Source organism: Cibotium barometz, chromosome 16, assembly GCF_041138505.1.
Source record: "Cibotium barometz isolate CiBa-2024 chromosome 16, ASM4113850v1, whole genome shotgun sequence".
NCBI lineage: Eukaryota > Viridiplantae > Streptophyta > Polypodiopsida > Cyatheales > Cibotiaceae > Cibotium > Cibotium barometz.
Window position 1 is genome coordinate 28,878,115 of NC_141061.1, and position 12,912 is coordinate 28,891,026.

Below are 12,912 nucleotides of genomic sequence, written 5' to 3' on the forward strand. Positions count from 1 at the left end.
GTGCTATCTCTCAGAGGAGAATGAGGCTCAAAAAAGAGTAGCTGACAAAAAAGTTTGGATGCGATCTGTCTCACCATATTAGGTTCCAAGTGAATATAGTACCATGATCATCCTGCAACTGTCGAACACTTTCTTTGCTAAGAGATGGACCATGAGTGGTGAAGAAGTGTTTTGCTAAGCATGATATCAATACTCTGCCTTGTGTTCCATGGCATGCTTCAACTCCGTCCTGACAATGCAATTAGTATCTGCAATCTAAAGAGCATCAGGATGCTTTTCATGCTCCCTCTGCAAAGCCCTCTCATGATCAATAATGTCATGTCTCCTCTGTAAGGCCACCTTGTGTTAAAAACCACTAGGATAGCAAATGGAAACAGACCAATTGATAGAGAATGCCTGCATTTATGAAATATCTGAGTGTCCTCATGGCCTCAGCCCTCAGTGCATCTGGCACTCCAAATCTGTCATCTGATCACGCAATAGTCTCACAAACTAAGCCCAATGCTGAGTATTGCGGTTGGTACTTCATTTTGAAATATCACCGTATAAAAAGCTAAGCTGAAAAACCTCATTTAAAACTAGAGAGGCTGCCATACAAAGGCATTTGCATTAAAAATAGATGGGAGATTTTTCTCATGGCGTAAGGACTTAAAGCGATTTGTTGTAGCTTCTTTTTACTGGCTGAGGGAAGCTTATGGCTGTGCAAACTTTTCATGGACATTTTCCTGCACTTATAGAGAAGAAACAAGGCTTCGTCTGAAAATGCATGATTGCGTGTGCCGCAACGCCCTCACAAGGTAATGACAATCTGAGGCTGATCATGGCTGGCTGGAAATGGTCTTATGGTAGTGCACGGACAGCTAAACAAACAAATGAGTAAGACACCTCACAAATGTTCTGAAGGCACTGTACAAGGTAATGACACGCTGAGGCTGATCATGGCTGGCTGAGAATGGTCTTACAGTAGTGTATGGACAGCTAAACAAACAAATGAGTAAGACACCTCACAAATTCTCTGAAGGCATGAACAAACCTTCCATAAAACACCTCATTAATCCCCCAATTCTCACTGAAAACATTAAGCACTTTTCCTATGCCTGATGACTATGCAAGAGGTGCCCAAAGTATCTTCTGTAGATTCTTTTTTTGTATTTACTGATAGAGAATCGGCCCAGTGGACTTGACTCCACAATTCTAGATTCTGATGCTATTGCATTGTATGTCCAGGTGGGCTGCTATGCTAGCTGGTTTTGAATTGTCACTCAACTATGGGACAACTCTTTTTGAAGCCATTGACTCCGTGTCTGCGTACAATGGCCAAGTTCTTTCAGTAGCAACAGCTTTGGCAGTCATAGTGGCATTGAGCTCTGTTTACTTGGCAAAAGTCACAGCAAAGATGGGAGGTTTTGTTTACATCTTGGGCTCTCTAACTTTTGGGGCACTTTGTGTGGGTTTTGCATACACTAGAACACTATGGGTTGCGTACTTGATCTATGTTGCCATGGTAGGACTGGAGAAGCTCCTGATTTGTTTTGTGTATGCACAATGTGGAGGCCTACTTGAGAATGCTCGGTACGTGCTTATGTTTAGCTTCAACACTGGGCTGGGCTTGGCAACCGCAGCGGTCATCCAAGCACTTATTGTAAGTATCTCTTTCTTTTAAAGTCTTTTTCTGTATGCACTCTGCTCAGCTCAAAGCTAATAACAAGACTTGACTTCCTGCACATATCACAAGAAAAAATTCCAGAGTTCCACTTCTCTAACTCTCACAACTCTGCAGGAGATTGCAAAGCTTGATATTTTTGGTCAATACATAGCTCTTGGAAGCTACTTCACAGCTGTTACAGTTCTCTTTAGTATCCTATACGGACTACATGTGTGGAGAGCACATTCGTTGGTGATCATCTCTCCTGATGATTTTGGAGCGTCCAAGCACCATGGGATTAAGTCAATTGACCAACCCCTTATGGAGAATGAAACGCCTGTCTAAGACTGCACTTCTTGACATCGTTTTGGCATTGTGCAAGACATTTGAGCTAAGTGCAAGGATATGATATGTGATGAATATGTAAACACTCTTGCATAATAGCCACATTTATTATGCAAAGTAAATACACCCTTGTTGCATATGATTCAAGTGTTGTAATACTAGAACTTACATTTTCTAGATTTCAAGGAGAAAGGGTAAGAGCATTGGTTGTTTCCAGTCCTTTTGTATGTGAGGGAGGACATCTATCGTGCAAAATGTACATGGGCTTGGTGTAGTGATGGAGAAAGAGAGAAAGAAAGATGCACTCATAATGGAGTACCACATGCACTCAAGGGAGTACCACCATAGCCATAGAAAGCTTGAAGCTCCAAGAAAGTATGATTTGATTAGTGAAAATGATTAGCTCTCCTAATTACAATTAGTTCACTTATATACTTGCCCACCTTTTCACACTTTATTCATGTTGGGCTCCCACACTTCCATGCCCATGGCTTCCCTCATGTCCAAACCTGTCCAAGGCTCTAGCCAGTGCCAGGGGCCCATGCCCAACATTATTAATACTTTTGGCCAAGCCCCCTTCATTACAAACCATCCCCATCCAAAGGTTTCGTCCTCGAAACCATGTATGGAGCAATGTATGGGCTGTTGGAAATCTACTTGTCTTCCCTCTTGAGTGCGGAAGTACATTCGTTGCAATTCCAAGAGATATCTCACACAAGAGAACTCCACATAGAGCTGTCCACTTATTTTATGTACATATGGACTAGTCTCTAAGATGTCCATCAGTCCACGGAATCTTGTTAAGCTTTGATTGATTAGTAGTTAAGTACACTAATGGCCATGGCTGTCCATACAGTAAATTTATAGCAATGATATTCCTCATGCCATCATCCCAATCCATGCATATGGCTGTCCAAAAATACCATACAGCTGTATCCACTTTATCCACTATGATCCACTGCTTGTAGGAGCTTCGGATGGTCTTTCATGAAGCCATCGGACTGCCAAGAAGCCTCTCCACTTCACGAGGTACTCAACAATAGACCTATTACAAAGGTCTCTTTCCCTCTTTCTAATCACCTTCTCTGCCACATATTGAATCATTCTCCCTTTATCCATAGGTGGAAGCTCATCAACCACTTCCAATTGAGGTCCCACGTACTTCTTCAAGTGTGACACATGAAGCACATTGTGGATCCTCGTGGTAGAGGGTAACAACAATTTGTAGGCAACCTCACCTATTCTTCTCAACACCTTGTAAGGTCCATAAAAGCGATGACCAAGCTTTGTATTGGTGTCTCTCTTCAATGAAGCATACCTTGACTTAGGGATTCTCAAGAATACATAATCCCCTTCTTTAAACACCACATGCTTCCTCAACTCATCGGTATATTGTTGCATTTGATTTTGTGCCATAGCCATGTTATCCTTGCACCTTTGTAATATTGCACACATCAACCTCCTCTTTGGCTTGAGGATTCACCTTCTCCCCATTGAATGCCATAGAAGGTATATGCACCTTATGCCCATACATGGCTTCAAATGGAGACATACCAATACTCATGTTGTGACGCTTCATAATTTCATATAAATATTTTTCATAAAATTTTGTTGTAAAAAGTGTGTAGAATGTTTTGTTAGGACATCTAACATGTTTTGACAAAATTCTGTGTTGTAGAAAATTTTTGGTTTTTGTCATTTTTATGTAGTTGCCTATTTTGTGGGTGATTTTTTATTGGGTTAGAGGTGGAATTAGGCGAAGTTTTGTATGAGATTTTTTCTGCTTTATACATAGAATAACTTTACTCAAGTGAAATCTTTGTGATTCACATTATTTCATATCCATTTGGTGACTCCAAAGTGGGCTTTGAGTGGTTTTGTGCTAAAAATGTGCCTAGATTTTCGAGTCAAGACATTACAGGTTTTAAACAGGGGTCAAGAATGAATTTAGCTTCGGATGAAGAGATACAAACTCAAAGAAGAGGATAGAATGTTCGAGATAAGCTATTGAACATCCTCATCGGATCACCGAGGCGCAAAAGGCGCACCATAGAAAAGGGTTGTTTTCTCAATGTTAAATTTTTTTTTTAAAAAACGTAATCTCATGGAAATGATGACCATGTATGAAGAAAGCTTCCCGGACACGCTTTTTTCAAAAAGTGTGACATCGCCAAAAATATGATACGCAGATCGAGAAAGCTCTAGAAAGGGCTACTTTTGAGTGGGAGCGTCACACATGTAATAAGTGTTGTGACAAAATTTCAGCTAAGTGCAGCTATCTATCCCATGAAGCTTGGGTGTCATAACAATAGTGTCTCAAATAGATTTCGAGCCACTTGTTCACTCTCTCGTATTGGCCATCCGTTTGTGGGTGATAGGCCATACTTGAGGTGAGTATAGTCCCCATAGACTCAAAGATACTCTTCCAAAAATGACTCATGAACTTGACATCCCTATCACTTACCACTTACTTAGGCATCTCATGCAACCAAAACACATGCTCCATAAATTGTTGAGCCACCATAGAAGATGTATATTGCACCTTTGTGGGTATGAAATGAGCCGCTTTTGTTAATCTATCCACTATCACATAGATGATATTCTACCCTTGCTTAGTAGTGGGCAGTCCGGTAATGAAATCCATGGCTATGTGTGTCCACTTTCCTTCCGGAATTGGCAATGGTTGCAACAATCCTCCGAGCCATTGGTTGAGATTCTTGTTTTGTTGGCAAGATAAACACTTTTACACATAATCCAAGGCTATCAAGACCGATGGAGGGGGTGAGTTCACATCCCAGGAGTTTCAGCAATATTGCAACACATGAAATTCAGAGACAGCTTACTACTTCATATACTCCATCACAGAATGGATTTCCGAGAGGAAGAATAGGACCATTATGGAGATGGCGTGTGCCATGCTTGAGCATTCTTCATTACCTAGATGTTTCTGGGTGAGGCGGCTTCCACTGCTATCTACATTCAGAACAGGTCTCCTACTATTGCTCTTCCTAAGACAAAACTCCATATGAGGCTTTCCATGTTGAGAAGCTCTCCGTTGTTCATTTCCGGATATTTGGGTGTACGGCATATGTTCATGTGCCTAAGGAGCACCGCTCCACGTTGGACTCGAAGTCTCAGCGCATGACTTTTCTCGGATACAGCATTGTGTCCAAGGCATATCATCTTTATGATCCTCAAGCCGGTAAAGTTGTTGTGAGCAGTGATGTGGTGTTCGACGAGACTCCTACATCTTCAGAGGGGGGTGGTGAGCTTCTTCTTCCTTCACCTCCGTCTTCGTCTCCGCCGCCGCCTCCTCCTCCTGCTTTCGCTGCTTCTGTTACACCTCCAGCTGAGGTTACTCAGTCAGATGTGATGATGACCCTGCTCCTCCTCCGGCGAGTTCGAGCAGATCTGTACCTGGTTGGTATTATCAAACAGTTCGTGATTCTAGGTTACATCAGCTTCCTTCTGCTCCTCTGCCTAGTTCTCTTCGGCGTTCTTCCAGAGTTACAAGGAAAAAAATTCATGAGGGCAACATGTTTGTTAATTATGCTATTATGTCTACAATCATTAATGGCCCTTTTTATCCCACTTCTATAGACGAGGCTCTTTCACATGAGCCTTGGCGTCGTGCTATGCAGGCAGAGCTGGATGCTATCGAATGGAATGTCACTTGGATTTTGGTGCCTCGGCCTCTGCAGCGTAAGGTGATTGGTGTGCGTTGGATTTTTAAATCAAAATTCCAAGCTGATGGCAGCTTGGACAAGCACAAGGCGAGGTTGGTTGCCGAGGGTTATGCTCAGCACCCTAGTGTCGACTTCAATGAGACCTTCACTCCGACGGCCCGGATGACCACCATTTGCATCGTTCTTACACTTGCAGGACATCATAGATGGCCCGTTTTTCATATGGATGTCAAGTCGGTTTTCCTGAATGGAGAGCTTACACAGGAGGTTCATATTGATCAACTACTAGGATTTGTTGTTTCGAGCAAACAGGATCATGTGTACCCGCTGAAGAAGGCTTTATACGGTCTAAAGCACGCTCCGCGGGCTTGGTACCTGTGAATTGATGAGTTCTTTCAGAAGCTCGGTTTGCGCCGTTCTCATGCAGGAAGTGGTAGTGGACCTCTATATGCTTCGTGCGAGCATGAAAAACTGGGTTCATGGCCAACTGTATACTGCTAATGTTGTCACAGAAAATGACAACTTGTCTATCCATTGATAGACCCAAATCTACAAGTAGCTTTCTCAACCAAGCTACCTCACATGCTGCCATAGCAGCTCCTCTATACTCGGCCTCTGTACTAGATAGAGCAACCGTAGGCTGCTTCTTGCTGCTCCAAGTCACAGCAGCACTCCCCAAGGAAAACATGACCAGCCCAATCAGCATCTGTGTACCCATGTACACATATCTCTGTCCCAGTCTCATAGAATAGTCCACAATGCAAAGTAGACCTCACATACCTCAGTATGCATCTCAATGCATCCAAATGCGGTTTCCGTGGAACCTGCATAAACTGACTCACCAACCCAACAGCATAGCTCAAATCTGGTCTGGTGATCGTCATGTAGATCAAGCTTCCTACTATGCGCCTATACATAGTAGGATCCTCCAAAATCTCTCCTGAATCTGCACTCAACTTGCCATTCTGATCCAATGGCACGGAAATAGGCTTACAGCCTGTCATACCATACTTGGACAACATGTCCAAGCCATACTGTCTCTGCAGTAATCCAATACCATGTGGTGACCTAATCACCTCAATGCCCAAGAAATATCTGAGCTCCCCCAGATCCTTCATCTCGAACTTCTGTCTAAGCAAGATCTTTACATCAAAGATCTCTGCATCATGGTCCCCCGTAATGATCAAGTCATCTACATAGATGACAACAAGCACAACCCCTCTATCACCATGTCTCACATACAGCGAAAAATCTGCATTGGCTACATGAAAGCCAATAGTGACAAGATATTCAGAAATCTTGTCAGACCATGCTCTTGGTGCTTGTTTTAAGCCATACAAGGCTTTCTTCAACCTGCAAACATGCTAGGGGTGACTCACATATCCTCATAACCAGGTGGTTGCAACATATACACCTCTTCTTGCAAATCCCCATGCAAGAATGCATTCTTTACATCCATTTGATGTAAAGACCATTGCTTTGACGCAGCCACTGCTATCACAACTCTCACTGTTGCCATCTTGGCAACTGGGCTGAAAGTTTCCTCATAATCAATGCCATATGTCTGCGCATATCCTTTGGCTACTAATCTAGCCTTGTACCTGTTTATGCTTCCATCACTGTTATGTTTTACTTTGTATGCCCACTTGCATCCAATGGCTTTCTTGCGTTCAGGCAACTGCACTAAATCCCAAGTCTTATTTCCATATAGTGCATCCATCTCCTCATCCATAGCTTTCTCCCAACACACATTTTCAATAGCCTCATCAATGCATGTGGGCTCTACAACCTGCACAACCTTTGCCATATATGCATAGTGATGTGCCACATAACCATCATATGTAAATCTCTGCGCAGGGTTTTTCACTCTCCCAGATCTTCGCAGCTTTTCATTCATGGCTTCCATAGCCTTCTTTACACCAGGTGTTCTCATAGCTAGGATCCCAAGCTCCTCATCAAGGCTCATCTCTGAGCCACTAGACTCTCCATCAACATGAGAATGCCCTGCAGAAATGTCAGGCATACTAAGGGGCTCAACCACTTTCTCTTTGCCTTTACGTGATGTACTAATCACATTTGCAGGACTGGTATTATGACGCAGCCTGCCACTCTATGGTCTATCAATAGACCCACTAGATGAGGACTCTCCTGGTCCACTCAAAGACTGTGATTGCTGACCTGCATTCTGTGCAACCACACTTCCACTCACATCAGCCCCAACAGCTTCTTTTTCAGCAGCATACCAGCTGCTCATCTCATCAAAAACAATATCCCTACTTACCCTCAACTCACGTGTAGCAGGGTTATAACACCTGTATCCCTTTTGCTCAAGGGAATATCCAATAAACACATTTTTCAGCTTTTGGATCCAGCTTAGTTCTCGGCTCATCTGGCACATGCACATATGCAATGCATCCAAAGACTTTCAGACGAGACAGATCAGGTTTTCTGCCAGTAAACCTCTCCTCTGGAGTTACATCATGTATGGCTGCAGTTGGAGTCCTGTTCATGATGTATACTGCTGTAGAAGCAGCCTCAGTCCAATAGCTATACAGCATATTCTTCTCTTCCATCAATGCTCGCGCAATCTCAGCAATGTGCCTATTTTTCCGCTCAGCAACTCCATTTTGCTGGGAAGTGTATCTGCATGTAAACTGTCTCCGAATACCATTCTTCTTCAAAAATTTAGAGAACTCATTGGAGAAGTACTCTCCCCCTCCATCTGTCCTTAGGGCACTTTACATATTTTCCTATTTGCTTTTCAACCAAAACTCTGAAATTCTGAAAGTGAGTGAACACGTCACTCTTCTCCTTCATGAAATATACCCACACTTTCCTTGTGTGGTCATCAATGAATGTCACATAATACCTGTAGCCTCCCATAGACATGGTCTTCGTAGGACCCCATACATCTGAATGCACAACATCTAGTGCATTTTTGCTCACATATCTGTTACGTGGAAATACATGCTTTGTTTGCTTTCCAAATTGGCATGCTTCACATATTCTCTGCATACCTTCCACTTTAAACTTTGGCAGCTCTGTCACAATTCCTTTAGTCTGCATAGACTTCATTCTCTGCACATTCACATGTCCAATTCTTTTATGCCAAATGTCTGTGTCTGCAACAATTCCTGAACCATTTGCAAACATTGCAGCACTCATTTCAGGCATGTCTACATTTAACGTAAACATTCTGCCCACTCTGTTGCCTTTTGCAACCAACCTGCACTTGTCTTTAAAGTCTTCAACATAACAATCATCAGGGTTAAACCGAACCTGCAAACCCTGCTCAATCATCTGGCCAACTGAAACCAGATTCTTTGTTGTGTTCGGAACGTGAAGAACATCTCCAAGGTACTTCACTTTGCCATCCTGCATAGACAATGGCACATCTCCAACGTGGGCAATTGGATAAGCAGTGTCATCTCCTGTTTTCACAAAACCTATTCGTTCAAGGTTTTTCATCTCCTTGAACCACTCCCCATGACTTGTCATGTGGTTCGAAGCACCTGAATCCACATACCATACATCATCTTTTTGTGCTGCTTCAACATTTTCAGACATGGCATTCACGACATGCTGCATAACAAACAACCTTTCATTATCCTCATTGTTTCTGCTTGAGGATGCATAGTTGTTCTGCTGCACTTTCCCATTTTGCATGTCAGCCTGCTTCTTATAACATTCTGCCTGCACATGTCCAGTCTTACCACAATAAAAGCATTCACGTGCATCATTGTACTGTCTTTGCCAATTTCCACATCCTCTTTGACTCCCCCTGCCTCCTCTGAATTTGCCTCTTCCACCTGTGTGTTGTTGATATTGTTGTTGTGTATTTTGGGACTGTTGTTGTTGCTGCTGCTAGCCATGATTCTGATTACCTGTTCGGCCACCTCCTTGACCACGTCCACGGTCTCCTCTACCTCGTCCTCTACCTGAACTTGTGTAGAAGGCCTGTTGCTCTGAACTGTTTTTGTTTTGTGAAGACTATTGGTCTTCACCCAAGCTCTTCTCTTCTATAATCAGCATAGACACCAAATCTGTAAAGTTGGGAATGTTTTTCCGAGTCTAAATAGACGTCTTGAACGCCTTGTATTGTGGCCCGAGACCACGTAGACAGACTTCCACCTTATCATCATCATCTACTGACACACCAATAGATGCGAGGGATTCCACAATACCCTTTATCTTCAATGCATAGTCATTCACAGATATGCTCTTTTTCTCCATAGTGTGAAGTTCATTCTTCAACTGTATCTTACGTGCCTTGGTATTTATTTCATAGAGTTTTACCAAGGTGTCCTACGCCTCCTTGGGGTGGCATCCTGAATGTGCCCAATCATGGTGTCCTGTATACTAATGGAGAGCCAATACATAACTTTCCTGGCTCCTTGGTTCCAATCTTTAAACTCTTTCACATCTGCAGCAGTCGGATTTATGTCCGGTATCTCCGGTGTCTCTTCATGCTCACCTTCTATGTAGTCCCAATAGCCCTTTCCCATCAGGAAATTCGTCAACCTGAACCTCCAAGCATGGAAGTTATTCTTATCAAGCTTCTCAGCCACAATCTGGTTATGCCATCATTTGACATCTTGCCAGACGCACAATTTTACCAGAAACAGCACTCTGGTTTGTCTTGCACAAACTGCTATATTTCTGCAGCAGTACTGTAGTACTCTCAAATGTCACAAACAGTGACTTCAATATGTATACATACACCCAATGGCAACCGTTGACCTCTTTGCAGCATCCATAGTGTCTGCACAGCCAATCTGTCTTCTTGCAGTTCTTAAAACAGAGTTCTGCAGAGAATCGATGACTTACCCGCAGTGCTTGAAATCGCCTGCTTTCTGAAAAACGGAGGTCCAGACGCGCCCGAAACACGTTTTCGGCCCAGAAAATGTTGTCCGATAGAACCATATAGTTTCCCTATAGCTTTACTCCCGCGAAGAAAGCTCCTTAATCAGAGATCGTTTGCCGGTGCCTCTGGTAGAGCTCCCGACAAGGGTGTAGTCACCAACACAAATAGGGAAGAGTAGTTGAAGCTCTTACCCTCATACCGCTTCCTGTGGTTCTCTTGCTTGCAGCTCAGCCCTTAGCACGAACCAGGCTCTGATACCATGAAAAGATGCAAGGGGGAAGAGAGCTTGAGCTCTTGCAAGCGCACACACACACTCACAAAACCCCAATAGAGAACACACAAGGTGAGAGGCTGAAAATCATCTTCTTCACTCAACACTCAACACACCATATACAAGATAAGAGTACACACAATAGGAAAGGTACTCAACCAAATACATACAAGGTTTCTCTATAGTGTGAACCCAACTAAATGAGCTGGCGCTATAACTATGCCAGTCTCTAGAATGGCTGTCACACAGCCTGTCATCCCACTGGCCGCATATCACCCAAGATCTCACCAACCATGCCGGTGGTATAAGTGAGGGACCTATTTCCCAGGCGGGTCATCAGTGTCCACCGCCTCACTACACGAGCTCGATATCTCAACAATATTCACCATAGTTCTCTCCATATCTCTCTCTCTCTCTTGCACTCTCTGTTCAGTACATTCTAGTGCGACTTTGCTTCCGCTCTGTGCACTCTTTCAAAATAGACCCCGTTTAGTTTGGAAGGCCGTCTTAAACTCATCTCCTTCTATCATCCTCATTTGATGGTACCCGAACTTTAGATCTGTCTTGGAGAAATAGTTTACTTCTTTCAACTCATCAAGTAAATCATCAATCCTTGGAATAGGATATTGATTCTTTATAGTGATCTTGTTAAGATCCCTATAATCGATGCACATTCTATAAGATCCATCCTTCTTCTTTACCAACAAAACGGGTGGGGCGAGGGGTGATTGGCTTGGTTGTATGAATCCCATTTTCAAAAGTTTCTCCACTTTCTTTGCCACCTCCTCCCACTCAACCTTTGAAAGCCTATAAGGATGCTTATTAACTGGTTTTGCATCCTTCTTAAGCTCTATGGCATGGTCAACTTCTCTAGTAGGCGGCAAGCATTTTGGTGCCTCAAACACATCTTTATACTCTTGCAAAACAAGGCATCCATCCCTTCATCATGTATTTGCAGCCCATTGTCCTCTTCTTAACGAGTGAGTTGTAGCATGTAAACAAGGCATAAGCTCTTCAACTCTCTTCATTTTCTTCATTGACACCAAGGTCAATGCATGGATGCAAATTCCATCCAAACATAGCTCTTTGCCTTCATGCATAAACCACATTTTCATGTGCTTCAAATCTATTGCAAACCTGTCCAAAGTGTGCAACCAATCGCATCCAAGCACCACATCAATGGGTCCCATGTCAAGCATAATCAAACGAGCATCAAAATCCTTGTTGCAACCAAACTCTTGCTCAACTAATGATGTCCATTTGTAACCTCCACTTTTAGAGGCTTCACCACCTCCCATGGGTATAGTCTCAAAGAATTTATTGATTTAGAGTTCACAAAACTATGTGTACTCCCCGAATCAACAAGTATATGGATTGATCAACCCCCAATTTTTCGGTAGCCAAACAAGCATAAATAATATACTAAAACTATGCCGATCTACTATAACCTGGAGCTACAGGCCATCACATCACTTCTCACATTGAAAGATGCAAGGATTGCAGAACTGGAGCAATAGTTGACAATAGTGGTGGCCATCACATCACTTCTTGACACATCGAAAGATGCAAGGATTGTAGATCTGGGGTGCAACACAAGAAGTGGCCATCACATCATTTCTCACATCATAAGAAGTGTCCATCACATCATTTCTCACATTAAAGATATAAGGGTTGCATAGCTGGAGCAACAGTTGACACAAAGGTAACTAGAGCTACAAAAACCATTGAGATCCAGATGAGAAGATGAAGTAGCTCGTGGAGTGTGCAATGTACCTCTAATGTGCTTCATCCTCACATGATAGACTGTGTTACTAACCAGCTATATGCTACTCATGTTGATATGCTACTGGTTGATATGGTATGCGATGACTACATTTAGATTACTAGAGTATGACATAGTTATAGTGCAAGCTCATACAGTCAGTTCACATTATGGACCAAACATTGTATATTATAGTAGGAGAGTACTTTCCTTATAGTATGTACTCTTATCTCTTTAGTTTATAGTTGTAGAGAAGAGAAGAAAGAAGAAAATTCAACCATCCATGTGTATTTTGTCTTGCTCTCTCTTGTGTGTGTGTGTGTGTATGTGTCTTCTTAC

General features: G+C 42.8%; 1 protein-coding gene across 1 annotated transcript; it reads left to right on the plus strand.

Moving 5' to 3' along the window:
- The first annotated feature begins 425 nt into the window (after positions 1-425).
- LOC147630530 (uncharacterized) lies at positions 426-2,206 on the plus strand. The gene is made up of 4 exons (XM_086810824.1): positions 426-516; positions 668-797; positions 1,228-1,642; positions 1,781-2,206. The coding sequence occupies exons 1-4, from the start codon at positions 426-428 to the stop codon at positions 1,988-1,990; spliced, it is 846 nt and encodes a 281-aa protein (XP_086666950.1). The 3' UTR covers positions 1,991-2,206.
- The last annotated feature ends 10,706 nt before the right edge of the window (positions 2,207-12,912 follow it).

What these genes read in the sequence shown, in the direction of transcription:
- LOC147630530 (XM_086810824.1), top strand. Translation starts at nt 426, where the DNA reads ATGGCCTCAGCCCTCAGTGCATCTGGCACTCCAAATCTGTCATCTGAT. An exon ending in TGCCGCAACGCCCTCACAAG is followed by an intron (nt 798 to 1,227) that starts GTAATGACAATC and finishes TTGTATGTCCAG; the next exon opens with GTGGGCTGCTATGCTAGCTG. An exon ending in CGGTCATCCAAGCACTTATT is followed by an intron (nt 1,643 to 1,780) that starts GTAAGTATCTCT and finishes ACAACTCTGCAG; the next exon opens with GAGATTGCAAAGCTTGATAT.